The sequence below is a fragment of the Phlebotomus papatasi genome, chromosome 2, assembly GCF_024763615.1.
Source record: "Phlebotomus papatasi isolate M1 chromosome 2, Ppap_2.1, whole genome shotgun sequence".
NCBI lineage: Eukaryota > Metazoa > Arthropoda > Insecta > Diptera > Psychodidae > Phlebotomus > Phlebotomus papatasi.
The window spans coordinates 45,057,224-45,084,784 of record NC_077223.1 but is presented as its reverse complement, the minus strand read 5'-3'; the positions used below and the strand labels follow the sequence as shown (position 1 = coordinate 45,084,784).

General features: G+C 37.7%; 2 protein-coding genes and 1 pseudogene across 3 annotated transcripts in view; 2 read left to right on the top strand and 1 right to left on the bottom strand.

The window, feature by feature from the left end:
* The window catches only part of LOC129801224 (pre-mRNA-processing-splicing factor 8), a 40,833-nt gene extending 17,356 nt beyond the window's left edge, over positions 1-23,477 (top strand). The window contains exons 6-9 of one of the 2 annotated variants that reach the window (XM_055846058.1): positions 2,217-4,573; positions 8,770-9,527; positions 12,077-12,701; positions 23,348-23,477. In XM_055846058.1, coding sequence (XP_055702033.1) covers positions 2,217-4,573; positions 8,770-9,527; positions 12,077-12,673 — 3,712 coding nt within the window. In that variant the 3' untranslated portion in view covers positions 12,674-12,701; positions 23,348-23,477. Of the gene's footprint in view, positions 1-2,216; positions 4,574-8,769; positions 9,528-12,076; positions 12,702-21,484; positions 23,316-23,347 lie in introns of those variants that run through there. The other variant, XM_055846059.1, reaches the window with a different exon arrangement.
* Positions 14,072-15,681, top strand: LOC129801242 (ubiquitin-conjugating enzyme E2 N-like; annotated as a pseudogene).
* A 171-nt stretch (positions 23,478-23,648) lies between the features above and the next one.
* LOC129801233 (venom serine carboxypeptidase) lies at positions 23,649-27,552 on the bottom strand. Its single transcript, XM_055846116.1, has 2 exons — positions 26,856-27,552; positions 23,649-24,535 (listed from the first exon to the last, which is right to left on the bottom strand). Exons 1-2 carry the CDS (start codon positions 27,550-27,552, stop codon positions 23,805-23,807), a joined length of 1,428 nt encoding a protein of 475 aa, XP_055702091.1. The 3' UTR covers positions 23,649-23,804.
* Positions 27,553-27,561: the final 9 nt, after the last annotated feature.

The window sequence follows — 27,561 nt, the reverse complement described above, 5'->3', positions numbered from 1 at the left end:
TAAGTCGCAGTGCAATAGCTGCAACATTTTTAGAAGGAATAGTGAAAAATAGCTTCATTTTTTATTAGGCTTGATGGGCCCCCGGTAGTTAAACTTTAATCTTCTATCATTCAAAATAACGAAATTTCCGATCATAGTTTATGTGTGGACGAAGTCTTCACCTGGGATACCTTCAAACCCTTCAAAACATGTCAAAAAAATAAAAGAATTCGTTGGAGTTGCTTTTGAGATATCATAAAAAACATGATAGGAGGGTAACTAACTTAGACTTATGAAGGAGGGGTCATCGATGACGGAAAGTTGATATTTCTTACCGTTTAGCTTCTAGATACAATATACACAACTATTAAAAATATTCATACAAAATAAATCACTGGAGCTATTGGACAATTTCAAGTATTTCGGGGTGTTATTTACGAGTGATTGTAAGATGGACGCAGTATTCTCGTCGCGTATCGGTCAGGCTTATCGATCAGGAAACATGAGGTAGTTGTAAACAAATATTTTTATTTCCACACTACTTGCACTTATGTAGACAATTTCTTCAGTGGACAACCCCTATAGTATCTAGGAATTTATATAGGTTTTGTTCTCTAAAGTCTAATATTTTGTTAAGAAAATCACAGTGTTTATAACACCTGACGCAGTTTCCCTAAGTGTGTATGGATGTTCACCTGGGTTATCTTTAAAACATATCCAAAAGCGGAAGTAAAGCGTTCCAGGCTTTGCGAAATGCTCTGACTTGTGAAAAGTACTTTCACATCATTTACCGTCTTGAACTGATTGATAAATCATTCAAAATAGGTTGGAAGCAATATAATTGAGTTTCGGATAACAATCCTGTTCATCACCGGTTCATAACCGATTGGAACCGATACAAAACTGTCAGAAATTCCAAAACCTTTCTAACTACCCCAAACATGATACCATTCGGTTGAAAAATATGATTTCAAGAGCTTTTTCTTAACCTTTAATTAAATGTTCATGTGGGTAACCTCTAAGAACATGTGAAAATGAAAAAAAATCGCACAAGTTTTTGAGCAATTTAAAAAAACACAGTTTCTGAGAGAAAGGGAACGGGTGGGTGGAAACTGGAAACAAAAGGGCATGATAATGATGTCGTGGTCGACTTATAACCGTTTGGCATCTATAGCTAGCGACGGCTTGACGGATTAGACAAACAGACGGATGGATGGACGGTTGATGGCGGAATTTTTAGGTGAAAAAATCAAGATATACTGCTCTCTCTCTCTCTGTGGTCTTCGAACAGTAAAATAAGGGAAATCGTCGAAGCCGTTTTCGAGAAAACGTAATTTTTTTGTGTGGAGAAAGTGGGAAAAAGCGTCTCGAGATAATGTTTCTTTAGAGGGGGTCATCGAAGATCGTAAGTTGATATCTCATACGGTTTGCTCTCTAGCTCGGTAACATGTTGAAAAACAGTAAATATGTGAGTGCAGAATTTTGCTTGTTGTAGTGGGGACGTATTGAACGCGTAGTGATTACCTCCGCTAATGGCATCCAGTGGCTTGACGACTTGCTTTTGAATGTAGGGCTTGTACATCTTCATGATATTTTTCTTTTGTTCATCTGAAGCAGTGAGAAAATTTTAAATTTCCAATTTAAAACAAATTTCAAATTACTTCGTTTTAGTTCGATTTTTTTCGAAACGGAGGAATAAATTTAGACTTCCTCAGTTGTCTTTGTTTCTCATTAGAAATCTCATATATTATCAGGGTCTGAATTCTGAAATGAGTGAGCTATTCATTTGAGAAATTCACGACTTTTATGGCCACTACACACTAGAGACATTTATGTCAGATTTGCGAAAGGGGGGATATTGAGGGAAAATTCTTCTTTTAAATAGAACAACGGGTTTAATTCATAATATAAGTGAAAAGTGCGTCTTCTCTCACCGACAAATTGAAAAGGACTCTTTATACTTGTTCTACTGATCGGGTACAACGTTTTCAGTGAAATCATGCCAAATTCATTCCTACATTTATGTCCATATTGAAGAGTTTCTCCTGCTCAGGCGTAGGGAATTTACTTCAATATGGACATAAATTTCTCTAGTGTGTAGAGGCCATAACTCACCATCTCAGAATTCATACCCGCAGGGTTACGTTGGATTGTAATTGAAGTTTGAACACATCAGAGAATGCATATCTATCCATATTTTGTGCTAATGGTGCAGTTTTCACTGTCGTCTATTGCAGATTTACAGCAGAGGAGGCCAAAGACCTCATCCAACGCTATCTCACTGAACATCCGGATCCCAATAATGAAAATATCGTGGGATACAATAATAAAAAATGTTGGCCACGTGATGCTCGTATGCGTCTCATGAAGCACGATGTAAATTTGGGCAGAGCTGTCTACTGGGACATTAAGAATCGTCTGCCCAGATCTGTAACCACTATCAATTGGGAGAATACTTTTGTGTCTGTATACTCCAAGGATAATCCCAATCTTTTGTTCAATATGAGTGGCTTTGAGTGTAGAATTTTGCCAAAGTGTCGGACACAGCATGAGGAATTTACACATCGCGATGGTGTGTGGAATTTGCAGAATGAAGTGACAAAGGAGAGAACAGCTCAGTGTTTTTTGCGTGTCGATGATGAATCCCTGGGCAGATTTCACAATCGTGTTCGGCAGATTTTGATGGCATCGGGATCGACAACTTTTACAAAAATTGTCAATAAATGGAATACTGCTCTTATTGGTTTGATGACGTATTTCCGTGAGGCTGTGGTCAATACTCAAGAATTGCTGGATTTATTGGTGAAGTGTGAGAATAAAATTCAGACAAGAATTAAAATTGGTCTGAATTCCAAAATGCCTTCGAGATTTCCACCTGTGGTATTTTATACGCCTAAAGAATTGGGTGGTTTGGGAATGTTGAGCATGGGACACGTTTTGATTCCTCAATCTGATCTCAGGTGGTCAAAACAGACGGATGTTGGTATAACACATTTTCGTTCGGGCATGTCACATGATGAAGATCAATTGATTCCCAATCTCTATCGATACATTCAACCGTGGGAGAGTGAATTTATTGATTCTCAGAGAGTTTGGGCAGAATATGCACTAAAGAGGCAAGAAGCTAATGCTCAGAATCGTCGATTGACCCTTGAGGATCTCGAGGATAGTTGGGATCGGGGAATTCCGAGGATTAATACACTTTTCCAAAAGGACAGGCATACGTTGGCCTATGATAAGGGTTGGCGTATCCGAACGGAATTTAAGCAATTTCAAGTGTTGAAACAAAATCCTTTCTGGTGGACACATCAGCGTCATGATGGAAAATTGTGGAATTTGAATAATTACCGAACGGATATGATTCAGGCTCTTGGTGGCGTTGAAGGTATTCTGGAACATACGCTATTTAAGGGAACATACTTCCCAACGTGGGAGGGATTGTTCTGGGAGAAGGCGTCTGGATTTGAGGAATCGATGAAGTACAAAAAATTGACAAATGCCCAAAGATCAGGTCTCAATCAGATTCCAAATCGTCGTTTCACCCTTTGGTGGTCACCAACTATCAATCGTGCCAATGTTTATGTGGGATTCCAGGTGCAATTGGATCTTACGGGTATTTTTATGCATGGTAAAATTCCCACATTGAAAATTTCCCTGATTCAAATCTTTCGTGCTCATTTGTGGCAGAAGATTCATGAGTCCATTGTGATGGATTTGTGTCAGGTATTTGATCAGGAATTGGATGCATTGGAAATTGAGACGGTCCAGAAAGAAACCATACATCCACGAAAATCTTACAAAATGAATTCATCCTGTGCAGATATTCTACTATTTCCAGCCTACAAATGGAATGTGTCTAGGCCATCACTTCTGGCTGATACAAAAGACACCATGGACAATACTACAACACAAAAATACTGGATTGACGTTCAGCTGAGATGGGGTGATTATGATTCGCACGATATTGAACGATATGCAAGGGCAAAATTCCTCGATTACACCACGGACAACATGTCCATCTATCCATCACCAACGGGTGTTTTGATTGCCATTGATTTGGCCTACAACCTTCATTCGGCCTTTGGAAATTGGTTTCCAGGCTGTAAGCCACTCATACAGCAGGCCATGTCGAAAATCATGAAAGCCAATCCGGCTCTGTATGTGCTGCGTGAACGAATCCGCAAAGCACTACAGTTGTACAGTTCAGAACCAACAGAACCCTATTTATCATCTCAGAACTATGGTGAACTCTTCTCCAATCAGATCATTTGGTTTGTGGATGACACCAATGTCTACCGAGTGACCATTCACAAGACATTCGAGGGTAATTTGACTACAAAGCCCATCAACGGAGCCATTTTCATCTTCAATCCACGCACGGGGCAACTCTTTCTGAAAATCATCCATACTTCCGTATGGGCAGGACAGAAGCGTTTGGGGCAGTTGGCCAAGTGGAAGACAGCCGAAGAAGTTGCTGCTCTCATTAGATCGTTACCGGTTGAAGAACAGCCCAAGCAGATTATTGTGACGAGGAAGGGCATGCTGGATCCGTTGGAGGTGCATCTTCTAGATTTCCCCAATATCGTCATCAAAGGTTAGTTTAAGTTAAAAATTATTTCAGTGAATTATCTCCATTTCTCATTTGGCTTTTATTATGTAAGGGAGACTGGGGCAAAAAGTATCAAAACGGATATTTTATTTTTTTACAAGCTACTCGAGCACTTCAAAAATTTCTAATTAGCGCAGTTTTATAGGAAATTTACCGCTCTACAACTCTGTAAAAGTCATTTTCTTCTATTTTGTAAGGAAATGCATTTATCGAGCCGTTTTCTAAAAGTAATTTTGTGACTATTTTCAAAAATGCTGGGGCAAATAGTGCCAGACATGGAATATTATCATATTTTGATTAGCTTCGTTACGGACCTCCGTAAATTTGAAAAAATACCTAGAGGACATATTTTCATAGAAAATTTATTCATCTACATCTTTGTAAAATACCACTTTCTTTATCTGGGCGAGAAAAGTGCATTTTAAGCTATTTTACAAAAACACACAAAAGACTGCAAATCGTTTGACCCATGCAAACAACAACCCGCGACACATGGCATTGACGTTTTTTTTTTGTGCCGTGAGACATCAGAAATTGATTCGCTTTTTTGTTACATTTTGCTCCATACCTTTTGTTACTTTTTACCCCAAGTGATCGTTTTTAAGAAAAAGATTTCTTGAGAGAAGAATCTTTGTAAAATTCTAAAATTGATAGCGGCTTCGCATTCAAAGAATCCAAGTCATTCGTTGCTTCCGGGACATCACACCCTATGATACTCGCTTGATCCTCGAGCGAGCGCTTCTTCTTCCTTTCTTCAACTATGGAGCAGAGCTCTTTGCGGCGGATAGTGACACAATCCGTCGTCTTTCAGTTTCGTTTAATGATTGAGATTGTGTTAGGTATATCTGCGGCTTAAGCCGTCGAGACCATATCTCCCCCTTCAGTCACATATTTCGTCGGTTCCGAAGAAGACTATTGTAAGTCCAAAATGTAAACTTTACAGGAAAGAGGTTTAAAGTTTGACAGCTAAAATTTATTTTCATTAATTTCACTGCAATTAGTATACTTTCAGCTTTTGAAACTATTTTATCATACTTACGCATTGAATATCTTCTATTTAACACTACTTTTAAATTAATTATAGCAAAATTGTGGGCAAAAAACTCAATAATTGGGCACGCTGATTTTAAGTTTTTTTCTTGTAACTTTTGCAGGAATATCTTAATTAACATAAAATTTTGTGGGGATATAGATTTAAGGTTTCTGCATCCAATGAATCATACCATCTTTTTATACTATTATAAGTAGACTTACAATAGTCTTCTTCGGAACCGACGATTTGTTGGCTGCGATTTACCATCTCATTTGAGAATGAGAGCAGTGCTATTTCTGTTCCATTTGCTGATTTCTGGATGTCCTGGGTACCTGTCGTGTCTTCTGGTTAGGGGGAGTTCTGCCAGGGTTTTCGAGGACTCATAGTGCCTAAAGTTCAAGATGACTGCCTCTATCGGTCGCTTTTTGTAAAAGGCGTCATTCTGTTTAATTCTCTTCCGAGTGATTGCCGTATTTCTGCGGCTGCTATTCGTAATTTCTATCTTCATGCTGGATCTTAGAACAAATTAATTTGTTTCTTGAACACTCTTAATTCTAAATTCTTGTCATTCTCTATTTTTTTATGTTCCTGTTTTTTCTGATTTTTTTATTATCACAATTGTAAAAGAGATGACTCTATTATTGCGATTAAATAAAGTAATAATAATAATAATAATAATTTAGGAAATAATCATCAGTGCATAAATTTTGAATAATAAATAGGTAATAATTAATATATTCTTCAAGGAAAATATTTCAAAAATAGGGCTAAAAATTTTTATATTTTTTATTTTCTAAATTTCTTGTTCGAATTATAAGAAACATACATCTTTGAATGAGGTTTATGGAAGCTATCTGTGGTAAAAATTTTAAGCCGCTATCTTATTTATCTTGAAATATAATTGAATTTTGAAATTTTCGATATGTGACTTTTTGTCCCAGTCTCTCCTACACTCTCGATTTCCCGTGAATTAGGGATCAAAATGTCACCTGGATTCTGACTTTTAAAAAAAGGTGGTAAAACGTCGTTCTTTAGAGGTCCACTTCATGGACATTGCGATTACAATTTCGATGATTTCACGAAGTTTTTTTTTCAATGCGCAGTTTAGAGTTTCCTGGTTCGCAACCGATTTGAACCGATTTACAAATCACTCAAAAAATCGTCCAAAATACCGATTTTGGAAACAGATTTAGACTTGTTGAAAACCCATTAAGGAATCATTTTAACCGTTTCTTAGAACAAAAAAAAAAGTCCTTGTAGCTCGACGCACTTTTCCCAGCGATGCTGGATAGCCTCTATACCCATCTTATAGTAGGTTCCATCCAGGTCGTCGAAATAAGCGTCAACTGCAAGTTCGACCTCACTATTGTTGGAAAATCTTTGTCCACTCAGCCATTTTTTCATGTTTTGGAACAAGAAATAGTCAGATGGGGCCAAATCTGGAGAGTAAGGGTCGTGGTGGGGAAAGAGTTCGAACTTCAATTCCTTGATTTTGGCCTTCGCTGTTTTTGCTCCAGTGAGTGTGAGCAAACGCGACACCCATCTTGCACAAAGCCTTTTCATGTTCAAATTTTCTGTCAATATGCGATGTACGGCACTTTTTGAAAAGCCTGACATGCCAGCAAGCTCACACACTCGATCGACGATCACTCAATATAATTTTTTGGATTTTCATTACATTTTCCGGTGAGGACGCCTCTTTAGGGCGACGATTGCGTTGACCATCATTTAAGCTCTTTGGACCACGCTTAACTCCCTGCTACCCAAAAATTTACAGTGGAAATCGAAAGAGCTGATTTCCCTTAAGTAGAATTCAGGATTTAATATTGGGTGTCTTAAGACCTTTCAAAAACAAGTACTGGATCACGTAACGATGGCCCATTTCTTCCATGTTCAAAATTTTTCTCTGAGCATCCACTATCAACACCTGTCAAAACAGCAAAATAAACAGCGCATTGCCGCCGTACATGAAACTTAATCTTTTTAATGTTAGTATACTAACAGTATACCCTATAGGGTTTCTGTTTGCTCGGGTTTCGCTATGCAAAAATTGGGTTTCTCGGTTTTCGCAATGTAATTCTTGGATTTGTCGTGACCCGTGATGAAGAAAATGGGTTTCTCGAGTTTCGCTATCCAAAAATCGGGTTTATCGGGTTTTGCGACGCAAAAATTGGGTTTCGTCATGCAAAAATTGGGTTTTGAGGTTTCACGGTACGAAAATCGTGTTCTCTGGTTTTACGATGTAATTAGATATATAGATATTTCTTCATCCATGACTTAAAAACGCAATACAAATATAACTTTATGTAAGATTTGTAATTATGCGCCCACCGCCGTCTTAGCGTTGGTAACCAACCTACTCTGGAGTAAAACGGTGGAAAAACTCCATCTCAGTTTGCATGCCAGAGAAGTCTCAAATGGTTACAAATCAAAAGTTATACAAAAATGACTTTCATTGGCAGAGCTTAATAAAGGTAACAGAAAAATGTTGATCTGCCTAATTTTGCGTGATTTTAAGCATTGTGAGATGGTGAATGGTTATCTCTAACTGAGCTGTGAGTCATTTGGGCAAACGCCCGAGTGTGAAAACTACGTCACACATTACAATGTGAAGATTCCCATTTTTAAGATCCTTCAATAAAAAAAATAAATAAACAAGGAATAAATGCAATATATCAGAAAATCCTTATAAATATTTCCATTTCCTGTTCATTTCATTTACATTGTCCTGTAAAGTAGGGGAAAGTTAGGGTCATATTAATAATTCTTGAGCCACTTTATGGGGGTCCTCTGAAAGTCCCAATTCGGTATCTCAAATAGTTTAGTTTAGATCTCTAATAATTGACAGCTGGACGCATGGGTAAACATCGTGACATCATTATTCAGAAATCGTCTGAAATTCGATATATCTTTGAATGGAATGTGGTCACTTGGGGGTGGAATTTTAAGGAGGCAAAAATATTTTAGGTTAAATCTTGCTCTCTCAGTAGAGATTTTCGAATTTCGGGGTTTAATTGGATTTTTCGACTTACTTTAACTTATTCCATTTTTCCAAAAATTTTACAAAAGTTGATGCCAACTAGCTTTTTATTATAATCCATTTCTTTTTAGAATGCTTTTCAGTTGTGATGTATTTTCGAAATTTCAGGTTCTGAACTGCAATTGCCCTTCCAGGCATGCTTGAAAGTGGAGAAATTTGGAGATTTGATTCTCAAAGCAACAGAACCTCAAATGGTTCTATTCAATCTCTATGATGATTGGTTAAAGACCATTTCATCCTACACAGCCTTCTCACGTTTGATTCTCATCCTCCGTGCCCTGCACGTCAATACTGAACGCACCAAAGTGATTCTGAAGCCAGACAAGACCACAATTACTGAAGCCCATCACATTTGGCCAACATTGACAGATGAAGAATGGATCAAGGTGGAGATTCAGTTGAAGGATCTCATTTTGGCTGACTATGGAAAGAAAAATAATGTCAATGTAGCTTCATTGACACAATCTGAGATCAGGGATATTATATTGGGCATGGAGATTTCTGCTCCATCGGCACAGAGGCAACAGATAGCTGAAATTGAAAAGCAGACAAAAGAACAGAGTCAATTGACGGCTACGACAACACGAACGACCAACAAACATGGTGATGAAATTATAACATCAACAACATCTAATTACGAGAATCAGACATTCAGTTCGAAGACTGAGTGGCGAGTGAGGGCAATTTCAGCGACAAATCTCCATCTCAGAACCAATCACATTTACGTGAGTTCTGATGATATCAAAGAAACAGGATACACGTACATCTTGCCTAAGAATGTTCTCAAGAAATTTGTCACGATATCAGATTTGAGAGCACAAATTGCTGGTTATTTGTATGGAGTTTCTCCACCAGATAATCCTCAGGTAAGGACCTTTTTCTTGTATTTAAATGTTTTTATTCTTTTTAGGTTTGATACCTTCTAATCACACATATTGTGCCTATTGTAATCCTCGGATTTTTTCAAAGTGCTCAGATCGACCTGAAATTCACAGGGTATATGTTTTGAACATCCCTAATGCCGAAAATCATAAGCCGGCAATTTCGGATCCGGCCGGCCGTCCGTAGTACGCAATATCTCTGGTTTGGAAAGAGATATCTTCATATTTTTTTAAAATATATCTACTCGCGCGTACGACGATTCCTGTGCCATTAGTTTTTTGAAAAACCGGCTAAAAATCACGTTTTGTAGTTTAACTCAAAATCGAAGCATGCGATTTCGAAAATTTTATGTTTATGTTGTAGCCCAGAAAATTTATACCAATTTAAAAAAATATATATATTTAAGACATTCGTCGAGCAGTTCTCGAGATATTTCACTTTAAATATTTCAATTTTAAGAAAATTTGCTAATAGCGTCAGGCGGGAAAAAAGCGAGAGAAGCGGCGTCGGACAAGCTTTTCCCATATAATATAGCACTCTCTCACTCTCCCTTTCTCTCTCTCTCTCTCTCTACATAGTGAGCCTGTATTCGAAGATTTGTAAGGTGACATAGGGGAAAGGCTCATAATTTTGTCTAGTTTCTTATTTTGGACACTTTGAGAATAAAATTGGACACTAAAAATAAATTGATTAATATGATGGATTTCTATTCCAATATTTGATGAATAATGAATTCTATCTAAATATTTGTTCTTTTTGGAAGATTTTGACACTAAATATGTTAAATTTTGAATATGATTTGAGTTGAAATTGCTTTGTTGAAAATTCAGTGTGAGCAATTGCTTACGAGAAATATGACAGAACTTCGTGGCTTACTTCAGTCTTATGCCCAACGCACAATAACTCTTGTTTAGTAAGCACGTTTTTGACATTTCAATGAGAGTGAGTGAGATCTAGATCTAGTCATCTCGCTCATTCTCATGGGAAATTTCGAAAACATGTTTACAAACAAAAGTTATTGTACGCTGGTCATTATTTAGCTGTGATGAAGTAATATCAATATTTCTTCGCTTTTTTGAGTGATATCATTGAATATTCATTGAAGATTGTATTGATTCACGTTAGTGGTGATTTGTAAATTTGATCTGAAGTGAAATTTGCCTTGTGAATTAGATTTTTCGTGTGAAAAATGGGAAATTTTTTAAGACATTTACCGGTGAGGTGAGACTCCTTATTTTGGACAGGTGTTTTTCTCACGAAATTTCGTGAAGTTTTAGCTTTTGTGATGACTAAGTTGGACAAATGCCTGGAGAAACAAAGGAGCATCATCTCTAACGAACGAGATGTAGTGCTCGTTGAAAGGCTCCCGGAAAGGCTAGAGAATGAGCGAATCCGTACGTATTGGAGTACCGAAGTCAACTCACTTTAATGAATGATATGGAAAGTTTCCGGGCTTCTTGTGACATTCTACGTTTCCCTTACATGAACAGGAAGAGGATAAGATTGGTTTATGAAATGAAGAACAATGGGCATCCTGTTGAGGCGGATTAGCTGTCCAAATTTACAGCCAAGTTGTCCAAATTAATAACCAAGTTGTCCAAAATTCGAGTCAAATTCACCTCTACGTATCAATTCTTTTTTAAACGTATTAAAAATAATTTTACTAAAAATGAGATGATAAATAGCTTGCCAAGATTCTAAACAACTCGTCTGAAAAGAGTAGAGAGAGAAATTTTTAGCGGGGCACGAATTTGTTTCGCGAATTTTTGCGTGACGAGTATTTTTCGCGGTTTTTCACGGAGTGCGTATTTTTTCGCGGATTTTCGTGGGGCCCGATTTTTTTCGCGGATATTCGTGGGGCGCTATTTTTTTTTCGCGTATTTTCGCGGGACGCGGATTTTCGTGGGGCGTGAATTGTTTCTCGGATTTTCGAGGTGCGCGAATTTTCGCGGGGCGTGAATTGTTTCTCGGATTTTCCCAAGGCGCGAATTTTTTCGCGGATTTTCCCGGGGCACGAATATTTTCGCGAATTTTCGCCGGTCGTGTATTTTTTCGCGGATTTTCCCAAGGCGCGAATTTTTTTCGCGCATTTTCGCGGAGCCCGAATTTTTTCGCGGATTTTCGCGGGGCGTGTATTTTTCGTGGGTAATGAATATGTTCGCGGATTCTCACGGGTCGCTAACAGAGGTTCTAAATGGATGTAAAATTTGAGACCTCTATCTCTCATAGTTTCCGAGATGATCGACTTTTAAAGATTTTCAGACACTTATGCATTTCTCATCCAATTTTTCTTATTAATAACGGTAATATAACACACAGTTTAAGAATTATTAAACGAAATTTGCATTATTTATGTTTAAATATTGTTCGAGTTTGCCACAATCCAAATTTGCAATGAAGGAATCGCACCTCTATTTAGGTTTATCACTGGTTTTAAAGTTTTTATATTATTATGATTTTTATTTATCATTATGCAAGTTTTTTTTTCCATTGGGCTATAGGTTTGTCCTTTTTTTCTTGCTTCTTAATCTAGGTTAAAGAGATTCGCTGTATTGTGATGCCGCCACAATGGGGCACCCATCAAACCATCAACTTGCCCAATCAGTTGCCATCGCACCAGTATTTGCGTGATATGGAACCATTGGGTTGGATTCATACGCAACCCAATGAATTGCCACAACTCTCACCTCAGGACATCACGACACATGCCAAAGTCATGTCTGAGAATCCTACGTGGGACGGTGAGAAGACTATCATCATAACATGTTCATTTACTCCTGGCTCTTGTTCGCTGACAGCTTACAAATTGACTCCGTCGGGCTTTGAGTGGGGCGCTAAGAATACTGATAAAGGAAACAATCCAAAAGGCTACTTACCCAGTCACTATGAACGTGTGCAAATGCTGCTGTCTAACAAATTTCTGGGCTTCTTTATGGTACCGGCCCAGGGCAGTTGGAATTACAATTTTATGGGTGTTCGCCATGATGCCAATATGAAGTATGAACTGCAATTGGCGAATCCCAAGGAATTCTATCACGAAATCCATCGACCATCGCATTTTCTGCTGTTCTCAAACTTGGAAGATGGCACTGATGGCATTGGAGCTGATCGAGAGGATCATTTCTCCTGAATTACTTAATGTAGATGTTTCCCATAAGGTAGGACATTTCAAATTCTTTTTTTATTTTTTGTTTGATTCGTTAAGGAAAGAAAGAAAAATAGAATGTGATCTTTCAATTGTATATTCTTCAATATGGATACGTCGCGTATTTAACAAACTTTGGGTATATTCTATGGAAGGAAACTTGTTTTAAAAACATAATGTTTTTTGGATTTTGAACGGAGCTTTTTCGATTATCTGTTGCAATGATTTCTATGCAAAATGAGTGGGAAAGCGTCCCAAGCTTTGCGAAATGCTACAACTCGTGACTTAGATGCTATACCGCAAAAGTACTTCCGCATCATTTACCGTTTACCGGTTCTCAACTGATTTTAACCGATTCATAAATCTCTCAAAAGATCCCCCAAAAATGTTTTAAAAGTAATAGGATTGATTTTCAGATAAAATTTTTTTATCGGTTATGAACCGGTTCATCACCTTATCAAAACCGATTGAAACCGGTTTAGTTTTGTCGGAAATTCCAAGACCTTTCCAACGACCCCAAACAAGACCCCATTTGCGTGATAAATACGCATTCTAGTGTCTTTTTAACGTTTGACCTTGAAAAACCGTTATTTCATATTTTCGTATATGGACGAAATGTTCGCCTGGATAATCTCTAAAACATATCCAAAATTGAACGAAATTGCCAAGGCCAATTTTTTGCAGTTAAAAAACATGCTTTTGGAGGGGTTAGGAGGGTTTGGGGGTAATTTATGTAAGTTAGAGTTGGATGAAGATTTTTGACTTGCGGGTGGGGGGGGGGGGGTCACCGAAGACCAGAAGGCAATATCTCTTACCGTTTGGCAGCCAGGACGAAGAGAAGTTGAAAAATAAAAACACGACTGTTAAATCTGCTGTCTCTTGGCGTTCGAGCAGAAAAAAATTATTTAAATAGTTGGGGTATTTCTGTACTTATTGTCTATAGAGGCAAAAATACACAGAATCAGACTGTTGAATTATCTAAAATTAGATTTGTACTCTTATTTCTTCACTACTCTCTGTGATTTTAATATTTTCTGGAGGAGGGTAACAACGGCGTTTTGCTTCCTTCACAGAATAGTATGAGGGATACAAGTTAGTATTTCTTTCTTTTGCTTGGGACCTGAAAAGCTTATATTGATGCGTAGATAATTTACCATCAATCATAAGGGCCAGAGCTTCGTCTGGTGTATATGGTCTTATCCCAGCGTTTGCGCTTGAGGTTTTGTATGCCATAAGAATTTTTCTTCCACGCTCTGAGGGCTAATTTTTGAAACTCTCACTCGCACCCGCGAGCTCTTTAGTGGCCGAGAGAAATTGACTCGCACACCCCGCGGATTCAAATCCCTCTGTAACGACTTCTTTAAAACATAAACTACTCGTTGCACGTACTCAAGAATCTGCGGGGTGTGCGAGTCAACTTCTCTCGGCCACTAAAGAGCTCGCGGGTGCGAGTGAGAATTTCAAAAATTGGCCCTCTGGTGTTGTGTCTTTGATTTCTTTAACAATGGTAGCCGCATCGTTTTGGCCAACTGCTCTCAGTGATGTCTGAGCGGCATAGGCAATCTCATACCTGTTATACTGTTGTCGTATCGTGGCAGCCTTTCTCCTTTGTGAGCGCTTGCTACTTTCTACAAAAGGTTTCGGCTTTCGCCCTACGGTTGATGATCTCTTTGGCGTCATATTGGTATAAAGTGGTCGAATTATATTGCCAGGTAGTTTCAAATTCTTATCTAGCCACTTTTCATTTGTAATTAAAAATCTCTCGAGCTTTCGAGCCGATTCCTGCCATTTTTTGAAAACCACGAAGGAAAATTTTGAAATGGTTCGCATGATCTTGACAGAGCTCTCTCGACCTCGAGAGAGTTCGTGCAACTCGCAAAGCCTCGGACGCTTTGCCACCCCTTTTTCTCACAGTGTATTAATTTGGCAGACGAAGAAGAAAAGAAAGGAATTTTGGGTAGAATACGAGTGTTAATTACATACTCTCCGGAAAATCTTATTTGGGATGAAGGGAAGAAGAGCAGTGCAGATATCCAAGCAACACGTCATCGAGTTCTATAGAAGGATCCTGCACTTCATGCAATATGTCCAGGAGCAAAAATACCTTTCTGCCGGGGGAATAATTTGGACAACCGTGAAGACTATCGTGAGTTCTTGGAGATGAAAACGTGTCTTAGACTACGAAAAATTCATCATCATGTCTTACCCAGAGGCATAAACTGGTGAATTGGGGGCTCATTGTGTATTCAGGTAATTGATCCAGGTGACCAAGGAATTTTGTGACTATAAAGACGACTATCCAGAAAGATAAACACGCCAAACAGAAATCTCTGGGTAAATTGTAGCAGGGGTTAGGAAAGGAACGGAGCAATCCAGGAGTTTTTTGTGTGGTTGTGGTGCGGTGTTCATAAATTACGGGGACTGCGTAGATGGCGGTACTACCAAGGCGCATCATCAAGAAGACACAGCGTCTCCTGCAAGAGCCAGTGCATGGTATCATTGCTGTGTACCAGACGAAAGCAATTCCCGGTACATTCATGTGATTGTCACGGATCCGGAGGATAGTCGATTTGAGGGGGACCTCTTTAAATTGGAATTGTTCCTGTCGGAAGATTGTCCCTTGTAGGCACCAAAGGTTCGCTTCATCACTAAGATCTATTATCCCAATATCGAATTTGTTTGGACATTCTCAAGGACAGGTGGAGTCAAGTCCTTCAGATTCGCATTGTCCTCCTATCGATCCAAGCCTTACTCAGTGCCCTAAGTCCCGATGATCCACTAACAAATGATGTTGCTGAACTGTGGAAGATCAATGAGACCGAAGCCATTTGCAATGCTCGTGAATGGACCCAACGCTATGCTATGGACAATTAAATCCAGCCGCGACACCTTCTAGCACCTGCCCTGCTCCTCCAATATCCCTCAATTCCCCAATCCTGACACTCCCTACTCTCCTAACGTCCTAACTCACATCGCGCACTATGAAAAATAAATGTAATTTAATTTTAAATATTATACTCACAATGATATCTACTATGTTGTCGGGTTTCTGCTCTGAAAGATTCCTCAGGGAGGCCAAAGCTTATCGCGGCTAATTGCCCGGCAGAGACCCAGCTCTGTGCCCCCATCCGAACACTTCCAGGCCATGTTATCGCGACTGACTGATAGTGTCTTCTGTCAGGCAATCCCCCACACGGCGGGCAACAAAACTACCACCAGTAAAAGGCTGCTTGGAGCGAGAGGCGGGAAATCTAAATTTCCCGCGAACAGGGAAAGGAAAGGGATTCCATCAGCCGGGCTGTATTTCGCTATCAGGTGGAAAATCTGGACTATAAATAGAAATTTTATTCTTTCATGATGACAAACTACCAAACACTTTACGTGTGTCGTTGTTGCTCCCCATTGTTGAAACCCCATGTTCTCATAAATGCTGATTCGAATGATTTTTTACCTTCCTGAACCTCTTGAGATTTCCTATTTCCTACTCAAGACTGAGACTAGCTGAGACGTAATTGTATGCACATTGTACAGAGGATACCTGCTATTAGGATGTGATTGTCAGGAAGATGGTTCATGTACCAAATCTTCTGCTCAATTCTACAGTTTCTACTTCTATATTTCCTCTGCTAAATAAAACCTAAAAATGAGGTTATGTGGAGGGATTTCTTTGGAGAAATTTTATGTTTGGAGCGTTTGGAGCTAACATACAGAAATTGGAACTATTGTCACTCACATTAGCCCTCCAGTTGGAAATAGTACTCAAGCGACTCAAGCGCACTGAGAGTATTCTCCAGATAGCTCATCGTCGTGAAATGACTGATAAAACGGGCAAATACGATAAAATGGGATGTTTACGGAGTTCCGGAAACATCTGATGGATAAATTTCACCTTTTGCCCGTCTTGCCAGTGAAGTAGGAAGTTAAAAAAAAACACTCACCTTTTGTTCCTCGGAAATAGCCACCCTTGCCGACGCCTGCTGCTTTTCCGCCGGGGATTTTTTGCTTGTCGCACCTCCAGATTTCGGTGACGCTTTTGTATCTAATGGAAACAATAAAAATATTTAGATTATTGCAGATTTTCTTACCGTCTTGGAAAGTATTTGTAGGTTTTCTTACCTTCATCAAAAGCTTGTTTCACCTCTGGAGGTACGTTGGGGCACCTCAGCAGCAAGTGTTCTTTCATACGAAAGGCATTTTCGGTGATACACCAGTCGCAGAAAGAACACTTCTGCTTCTTGGTGCCCCCTTCAGATGTAAAATGTCCCCAAACTCTTCCACGGGGCTTCATTATCGAATGGAATCGAATCACAATTTCACACACTGAAGCGCGAGAAATACCAAAATGGACGCACCGCGCGAAAGAAGTGATGGTGAATTTCGGTGGTGAATATCACATCGTGAATCTTCGGGAATGGTCGGATTTAATCGTGAAATTTCATGAATTTTCACTCGGTGAATATTCACTGTGACTTTCATGAATTTTCACTATGAAATGTCAGTGACAATTTCAATGTGCCATCTCTAGGCATGAGACACGCGGTCTTGCAAGTGTTTGATTTGTATGTGGGGGGCTTTATGCTTTTTTTCTCTAAGAATGGAAAAAAGATTTCTCCTTGAGAAATCCATTCTGCAAATAATATTTCATCATTTCTTGCTGACATCTTCCAAGGTACAAAAATAATCTATTTCAAAGTCATCAAAAATAATAAAGCTTACCCGAAAATCAGTTATTGTGTGATAAAGATGCAAGATTCTAACACAAATTGTCTTTCAAGAATCTTTCTTGTAACATTTACTCTTGTATAACAAATTTCGCCGTAAATGATGGAGTAACTATAGATTTAACCAGCTACTGCTAAGAGCGCTATAATATCTGGTAAAATCTAGTTACTCCATCATTTACGGTGAAATATGTTATACAAGAGTAAGTGTTACAAGAAAGATTCTTGAAAGACAATTTGTGTCTTGAAAGAAATAGATCGAGAAAAATTTGGGGAATACGCAAGAGATACGGCAGAGCTGTTTGGATCAGCAACTGTACTAACTGTATTTGCTTTGTGTCTGCATTCGTTGTACGCTACGCATCGCTGCGCTGCGTTTGCAACGAATGTTGACACAAAGAAAATGCAGTAAGCACAGGTCCTGATCCAACGAACGAAACTGATGACTAATCGTTTTTCGACTGATATAGCTTTCCGAAACCTAGTATTGGCCCACAAGGTGTCTTCGAAGCCTCCTAACCAGGAAGCTAAATGTCTCTCGAGTGACTCGAAATTCCAACTGAAATTTTGAGCTTCCGCCTCCCAGAATTCACTTGAACGGGACTACAATTGTAAAAAATATATTGCAATTTCTTTAGTTATTTAAAAACAATTGTAAGATACTAATCAGAATCCAGACATTGCGACATTTTCCGGCGGTCATAAATGAGCATGATATTGTCAGTGAGATACACCGCATGTCTTTTTGCAGCCACAGGGATTTTCCTTTTTCTTATTGCACATTTTCGGAGTGTTTCGAGTGTTTTCACTTCACTAGACATTCCAGAAAATATAGTTTAAATGTTATAATTTCTTACGCTTAATAGCTTGAATTAAACACTTCTATTATGCTATTATGGAAGATCCTGAGGTTTGTTATTTGTGACCCACGTAACCCCTTGCTATATGTTGAAAATTCAACTTTATTATCTTTATGTGTATACTTGATGTGTGTAGGTTATTCATTAATTTAATCCTTTAAAATTCTTCTTGTATACAAACCTTTGCAAATTATTTCATTATGCGGTCTACGCAATTAAAAAAAAAATGCTTTTGGACGGACATCGTCCTTCAAGATTCTTTTTGTGTACAAACTTTTGCAAATTATTCCATTATGTGGTCTAATATACTTTTAAAAAAGTACTTTTGGAAAGAATTGTATTACACTATGAAATACAGATTCTGAATATCTATGAATTAGTGTTGCTCGGCAAGGATATGGTGGTGTATCTTTTGATAAAAGCATGCATTGCACAGACGCCTCATCAGCACACAAACCCTTGCCAGCACATTACTTACTTATTTATACGTTTAAGTGGTCGCAAAACAGGCCTGGACACTGCGACTGGTTAGTCAATTGTACCCTAGCAATAAACTGACAATTTCTCTAGTAAAATTTGGCTTTTGGTTCTTTGAAAACCCTAATACCGAAGTTAAATAGAAGAAGCAATCCTCATGATATTTCGGCCCCTTCTAGATAATGGGTGTAGAAAACTACATGGCCTTTTTCCCCTGTTCCATAACTGCAATACATCTTTGCAACTTCAACAGCAAAAATATGAAATCCGCTATTCACTTTGATCTTCCACAGACTGTTCAAAATATTGTTCGTATGTAATTTTTATTCCTCTCCAATAAAGGACATCTTTAAATAATAGGAAAACTTCTCTGGTGAGTTCTTATGGCCTCTACACACTAGTAGAAATTTCTTTAAGAAATGCTTTAAAGAAAATTTCCCCTATCCTTGTAGGCAGAAACGTTAGATTTTTTTAAAAGTGGCAATTTTTTACGAAAATTGCTACTAGTGTGTAGACATCATTACATTTAACACTTTCTTATTTCATGATTTTTACACAAATACACACACTAGAGAAATTTATGTCCATATTGAAGAATTTTTCTTACACAATCGTAAGGGATTCGTTTCAATATGGACAGAAATTTCTATAGTGTGTAGAGACCAATAGGCATGCTTCTATTTGCGTAAAAAATTTTGAAGAATTTTCTTAGTATTGGTCAAACCCCTTGCATGCATTTCCGGTCCTAATTGCCTCTAATGGGGCAATCATCTTATAGATGAACCCCTAATTAAAAAAAAAATGCCTCTACACTAGGGCGATTTATGTCCATATTGAAGCAAATTCCCTACACTTGTGTAGGAAAAGCTCTTCAATATGAACATAAATTTCTCTAGTTTGTAAGAGGTAATAATGCCCTACACAGACATACGGCTTAAGCCGAGAGACGGCTTAGTGGGATACTGATGGGAATGTGGTCCAATATATATATTTTTTTTTAAAATTGTAATTGCGTTAAGCCGTTTGTCGGCTTAAGCCATAGGTTTAAGCCGACTTAATCTACTTTTAGAAAAATCCATGAAGAGTTTTTATTCTTCTGCTTGCGTGGATATGAAAACATGATCATGATGACTACTGGATATTGACATAGTAAAATTTTTCCTTCATTTCAAAAACTTGTCTAATAATTTCGTGATGTCTTCTAGGGTAGGTGTTTGTTTTATATCGTTGTGTAATAAATTCTGCTGCTGTATAGCCTCGATCCTAGTACCCCGGTTCCTTCTTTCCTCAGAATGAGGTACCTTTTCTTGTATCTCAGGCTGAGAAACGAGATGAGGGCTGTCGTATACGACTACGACACTGAATTTCGTGTCTTAAAGAAAACACCATCGTCTTCTTGTGTTGCATCGGCATCTTCTTGAGTTTGTTGAACATAATTCTACGTGAAATTAACAGACAGATTGACTAGCAGGCAATACTCGCGCGGTATTTATAATTATAATTATTTCTGTTGTGACCAAAAATATTTGTTCCGCAGAAGTGAAAGCCATTTTCATGTTTTTTTTTTTCAAAATAAAAAGAAATGCAAATGAGCACTGATAAGTTCATAAAATCTCATGGTAGCTGAGATTCTTTACAGGCAATCTCGAAGTGTGTGCAAATTCGATTGTGAGTTGAATTGCGGGGTAAAGAATTTCGTCAAGCCAATTCTGTTGACGGGAATAATTTGCTCGACTCGATTTTTGACCTCCAATATTCAACTCACAAAAGAATTTGCACGCATTCGGAGTTACAAGCACTTCGAGATTGCCTGTAAAGAATTTCAGCTAGCATAAGCTAATTTGGGCTTATCACTGGCTTTCTACTGTAATGGTTTCGATCAACCCATGGAGTTAAATTTTGAACCATACCCAAAATCAGACCGATGGCGCCTGTTCAAGATATCAAAAATGTCATAAAGCAACCGAATGAAATTGGACGTTGCTTTACTTCTTCGGAACTGTGGTGATTTGAGATCCTCTCTACAATGATCTATAGCATCCGCCACAGGTTCACTTCACTTAAAAGCTGTACTAACCTACTAGTTCATTTTTTCACTCGTAAAATTAATATGTGAATCTCTCAGTTTGTTACCTAGATGCAGACCCATTGATTTTTATAACTCGTGGATGTTTTAGACATATTTTAAATAAATTTGTGATCCATCCGAATACACTAATTTCACCATATGGCATGGATCAGGGAATATAGAAATTCTCTTCATGTTTTTTTGAGTGGGGTCCGTAGAAAATCTTGAAATATTATGTGGATTTATTCGATTTCCTGCGCCTCCAAGAATCAAAATTCTTTGGCACAATATGTTTTGAATGGGCCAAAGACAGCATGTGAATTATTCATATTTTTATGACCAGTACACAATAACTTTTGTTTGTAAACATGTTTTCGAAATTTCCCGTGAGAATGAGCGAGATGACTAGATCTAGATCTCACTCTCATTGAAATGTCAAAAACATGTTTACTAAACAAAAGTTATTGTACGTTTGGTATTATGCTTCTTTAATTTTAATTTATTATGCATACAAACTAAATATTTAAATTGTGAAAACTATTTCAAATGTTTTTTATAGTTGTCTTTTTTATTTACATAACAATCTCACATCGCTTTAAACCAAGATTTTCCGAACAATTTCCAGTAACACCGATATTAAAAAAAAAATACTAACCTTAATTTTTTTCAGCATCCGTATCCTCACTGGGCACCACTTTGGCGTATGCGAAATCCATCTGTAAATTACAAATATATAGCCAAGAAACAAAGCTTCGACTGGCCTTCGGCCAGTTTCAGGGCCATTTATTTTGCCATTTATTTTGAGGAACGTTGTTGTATCCATGTATCCTTTTTCGTTGAAAAATGTGACTGATTCCTCGAAAGAAATTTTCATATATTCTGGATGATTCCTTTTTCTTGGAAATGTTGGTTAATGCTTCTCTTGATGCACTAACAAATGCGCAGATCGTCGATTGGATCAGCAATTGTGCTAACTGAATTTGCTTTGTGCCAGCATTCGTTTCAAATGCCGTGCAGCGATGCTTTGCTTGTGAATGCAGACACAAAGCAAATTCAGTTAGCACAGTTGCTGATACAATCGACGAGATAGTGATTGATTTCTGTTGTCAAACATTTTCCAAATTAGAGGGTCAAAAAGAACACTAAGGAGGAAGTGGGGCTCCTTTGAAAGTGGGGCACCTTTGAAATTGAAATTTTTCACCTATTTTTTTTTTTTTTAATAAAATTGAGTCTTATCGTAATTTAACTTAGGTGCAAAAACAGATTGAGAACCTAAATTATATCACGATAAGGCTTAATTTTATTTAAAAATAGGTGAAAAATCCCAATTTCAAAGGTGCCCCACTTCCCCCTACCATTGAGCAGTCCATTCTGTTGAATGTGAAGAGAAGGTGTATCCCAACAAAAACAAAATATCGGGGCCAGTTGATTTTTTTAGCGTTACTCAAAGTGTATTGGAGTTCAAACATTGAAAAGGGAATTTTCAGTTCAGAAGTGCTGTGGCTATAGGGACAGTATTGGACACTGCTAAACTATTTTTTGTATAACTGATACAACGGTCAAATGTGGAGCTCAGAGGCGAAATGGTACATATCCTATGCTTTAGCCATAGGATATGTTCCATTTTGCTTCTAAGCTCCACAAATGAGAATCACTGGAAGTTTCTTCGAATGTTACTTCTAAGTCACTGATCTCGTCTTCTATGGAGTACGCAGAGTTTCTTAAATACCACTTCTCTGATAGTGTAAGGTTTGATGTGGATACCACCCTCCCTTCGAACGTTGATACCTTCGAATAATGTGAATTTTCCTTAATTTTTCCTATGAGACTTACACATTTCTATAAAATATTAGTCAACTTGTTATTAATTATTGATTATTATGTTAAAGACTCTTAGGAGAAATAAAAGAAATTCACATTAGAAGGCACGAACGTTCGAAGGGAGAGTACTTTCCCCTACCTGAATTTTTTTTTTGATTTTCTCCTAAACGGTTTTGGGAGTGTCTTTTGGGATACTGCTAATATACTGCTTTCAGCTTTAGCTCTGTTAATCCATGTGAATTTTCGCTTAGGAAATCAACAGTTCTAAAAAATATATATGAAACTAAATTGAATTATGGGTTAGGCGTAAGTTTTCCCTAGTGTTTCAAAGTGCAAACCATTATTATCGTCCATTCTGATGCTCTTTGTTGGGGACGGAGCAAGTAAATGGAATGGTTTTGTTCAGGGCAGAGCGAATTGAAAACGTTTCCGTTCAGATTCAAATGTTCATTTAACTTTTAACAGCTCTTTGAGTGGATAAACCTCACAGAAAATTCATAATAGAAGATTCCGTAAATCGTGTTTTCTTTTTCAAATCGTATCCATATTGAAGAAAATTATTGAAAATATTGTTCATAATCCGAAACCTTCTAAAATTATTCTATTATTGGGAAACTTATAGTTAAAAAAAACTGTTTGAGATAAAAAATTTAGTGTAAATAAAAATATAAAAATAAAAATTATATTTTTTGTATTAATTAATGTATTTCAGACCTTTGCCTGGAATCATCTTTGGTATTTACTTTGCAGCATAAAAGTCGACAGCATAGTTGCAGTTCGGAATACAATAAATTTTGTAATATATACGTGGAATAAAATAAAATGAATTCATAAAAAAAAAAGTTAAACTATTGCTTTTTGCAAATCGTGATCGAGAACGGATGTTTCAAAAATCGATTTTCGTGGCTTTCGTACTTCCGGAAAGTATCTATCGGTTACATAAACACATTTAGAGAAAACGGTAAGGGATATCGATTTGTGATTATCAGTCAATGCGACAGGATAACAAATAATTTTATCTCATTAGAAAAAATAAGTTTCTATTTCAATTAAAATTGATTATAAAGATACTCATTGTAATTAATTATAAAGGTAGAGAGCCTCTGAAATGAAATTAATTATTTAAAAAGAAAAAGCACGATTAATGTGAATGATGATTCCAGAAGTTTTTAGGAATCTGCGAATGATTTTGAGCTAGTAAGTCTAGTGATGAGATCCATAGCCCATTTGGGCTGATCTGCCGGCACCATGTGTCCAGCATTTCTCACCAAGACCTCAACGAGATTTCCCGCTTCCTTGGCATACCCGGCAATGTCCTTGTCAACGCGCCAAATGTATCTGGGAGCCTTGAGGTAAGTGTCACGATCCTTGAATTTGAGCTGCGACAGGTAGTTTATAGTCAGCGGATAGGCCACAATTACATCCAGTTGACCGTTGTAGATACACACGCGGTACTCTGCGAGGATTTCACTCACCCACGGCGCCACGGTATCCATCACGTCGCGTTTGAGGTGCTCTTCCACCTTGTTCTCGCCGGAAGTGTCGTGGAAGGTGTTATTGCCCACGTGAATGGCCTTTCGGACATCCGGACGCTGCAGAAAGTCCCCCATGTGCTGGTCGTCGATGCCACTGTCGGTGCTCTTGAGGTAATTGAAGTACGTCTCGAAACCCGTGAGATTCTTGAAGAGGCTCCCCGAGGGCAGCTGATCCATGTTGATGAGTTCATCGAAGATCTCAAAGGCAGTATCGAAGTCACGCTTATGAATTGCATCTTCGCCACGTTTCTCGTACTCATGGAATGTGTCTCGGCCATGAGCATCAATCAGACCCAGCTGAAACAAGTAGTCTCCGTACTTCAGTTGATGCTGCGGATCACTCAGTCCATTGCCAATAGCCATTCCTGAGAAAAGGAAGGATTCAGAGATAATTTCCAAATCCTGGGGTGGAATGATCACTTTTCGATACTATCGACTCGATAGTATCGATAATTCTATATCAAATTAACACTTTTAAAACCCAAAGTGGCATTTTACTCCAATTTTAAGTTTAGAGCTTCACAGTAGGAATTCTATTCAATATTATGCTAAAGTGATAACACGAATGTGTAGAGAATTTAATTAGCTTTCGTTTAGTAGCAAAAAAAGGTAGTAACTTATTATTTAAAAAATAGGGAAAAAACCAAGAAATGGGCGGAGTATACCAAATTGGCGTAAGATGCCACCTTTTTTTATATGGAGTTGGCATCCGAAATGGACATTTGAATGGCTTATACTACATGACCTGAAAAATGGTAACATTTTTTGAGTTTTGGCACGATTCGAAAAAATCGTAAAAAATACGTGGAAATGTTAAAATAATCATTAAAAATTAAGTAATATAAGACCTTCTCTCTTAAAAGAACGCGCAAACTATAATATAGAATTTGAAAATTTTACAGAAAAATATATTGATATGAGTCCTGAAATCCTTGTCAAAGTGTGAAATTAATTTATGAGTCCTAGAATTCTTACGGAACGAAAAACTATTGAAAAAAAAATTTTGTCGATAATATCAGCACTGGCATTTTAGAGTAAGTGTGCCAAATTTCGGCATAGTTGCATAATAAGCACCGAAGTCCTAAGTTTGAAATGCAATATTTTTAATTCATATTGATATTTTTTGTTACTTCCTTTTCGGGAGGGTTGTGTGGAACCTTGAAAACTAGTTTATCATCTTTGTTTTCTTTAAATCACTTCCTAAAATATTGAAAAATTAATAATAATATGGACATTGCTTTGGGTAGTATTCCGGCCACTTTGTGTGAAATACCGGCCATTTCTTTTTCTGACCACCTTTTGTGACGCAACAGATAGAAAATTTTCAAATTTACGCGCAGATTCCCGTAGCAATTTGCTCTTTCTGAACTCTTCCAAGGCCTTTTCCACATCATCTTTTTCTTAGAAGCGAAGGTTTTTTTTTTTCTCTGGACATTGTAGAACTCAGAAATTGAAAACAAAATACAAAATGAATAAGAAATTTAGGACAGCAAAAGATGTTGCCAGAATATCCAACACTACCTCCACCGGAGAGGTGCTCACAAAGTATATACTTTTTTACGCGAAATACAGGATCCAGCTGGGAAATTTTACCCGAAATTTAAAGATTGATTCACTCTTAACATAAACAGAAACAATCTTTATTGAAAACAAATCAATTTTCATAAAAAAACACCGAATGGGAACCTTTTGTATTTCACCACAAATCGTAAGACTGCTAGAAACATAATCGATCTGTCACATTTTGTGACATACATCCTAAAATGAATAAATATTTGAAAGCAAAATTAATTCATTGACTATCCGAAGATTACATACATAATTTCAAAGTGGCCGAAACTACGCCAGTTTGGTATTTTACGTGATTTTTTGGCTCGGGTTTTTAGGGTAAGTGTGCCAAATTTCGGCATAGTTGCTTGCAAGCGTCAAACTCTTAAGTTTGAAATGTAATATTTTAAATACAAATTGATTTTTTTATTCTTTTTTTTTGTAAGAGTGTTGCTTGGAACATTGTAAAGAGTTTAACGTTTTTATTTACTCTAAAATCATTCTTAGGGTAAGTGTGCCATGTGCATGCAAGCGCCAAAGTCTCAAGTTTGAAATGTAATATCTTTAATAGAAATTATTTTTTTTTATTACTTCTTTTGAAGGAGTGTTGGTTAGAACCTTGTTGACAGTTTATCGTCTTTATTTACTCCAAAATCATTCTTAATACAATTTAAAATGAATAAAAATGTAGTCATAGCTTTGGTGCCCTATTTCGGCCACCTTCATTCTCATAGTTCCTTGCCCTCCGGGAATTCTTCCAATATCTTTTCACGTCATCTCGTTTGTCGAAGCTACATTTTTTGTTATTCTATTGCATTGTATAATCTCTAGAGTACGTAAAATTTAAAAGTTTATGGAAATTCGAGGAAAAAAAAGGTGGCCGAAATTGCAAGCTGGCCGGAATTTGGCACACTTTCCCTAAGTGTTTAACTAAGTTAATGACGCATTTTTAAACGTTATTCGACAATTGATTGTACCGTTCTTAAAAGAATGTGATGGTTGACAAATATTTATATTAAGTACAAAAAGTACAGCTATCAATTCAATTTTTCAGAATCGACAGTCGATCCAGTCGATACTATCGAAAAGAAGTTATCATATCATCCCTAAATTACAAAAAAATAATAATAAATTTACCTGTTAGGTTGATCTTCTCATTTTCTTGAGCGTGTTCGTTCATCTTGTGAATCCTGTGGGTTACAGCAGGGACATACTTCCCACCGTAACTCTCTCCTGTGACCCAAAATGGATTGGGTTGGATATCACTGAAGATGATGAAGAATTGCCTTAGGGCTTCATACAAATTTATTCCCACTTCGTTTTCATTGGTGGAATAGCCCTTGTCGTCGTCTGTGAAGCTAAATCCAGTCCCCACGGGATTATCGAAGTAGATCAAGTGGTGATTGTGATGCCACGAATACTTCCTTGGTGCAACTTTTCCCGATTTTGTGAATTCAAATGGACCATTTTCGGTGAAGAGTCCAAAGAGCGAAGATGCTCCTGGTCCACCCTGAAGCCATACAATAACCGAAGCATCTTTGGGGCTCACTTTGGCGGGGAAGTACCAGAAGAAGAGGTTGGAGTTTGTTTTGGGATCTACAGTGAGATAACCCGAGTGACTTGGGGCAAAGTTCATCTCGGGGTGACGAACAATGGAGAGATTTCGTGCTTCATCGAGTTGCCCTGAATGTATGAGGGGTGTGAGAAAGAGGGGCTCTCCGACATCATCGGCTCCGGAAAGAGGACGATATTTCAGCCTGGGGTATGGATTAACAAAATTCCCACTGCAGAAATTGACTATTAACAACACTGTCCAAACTTTCACGAGGAACATTTTGTAGTT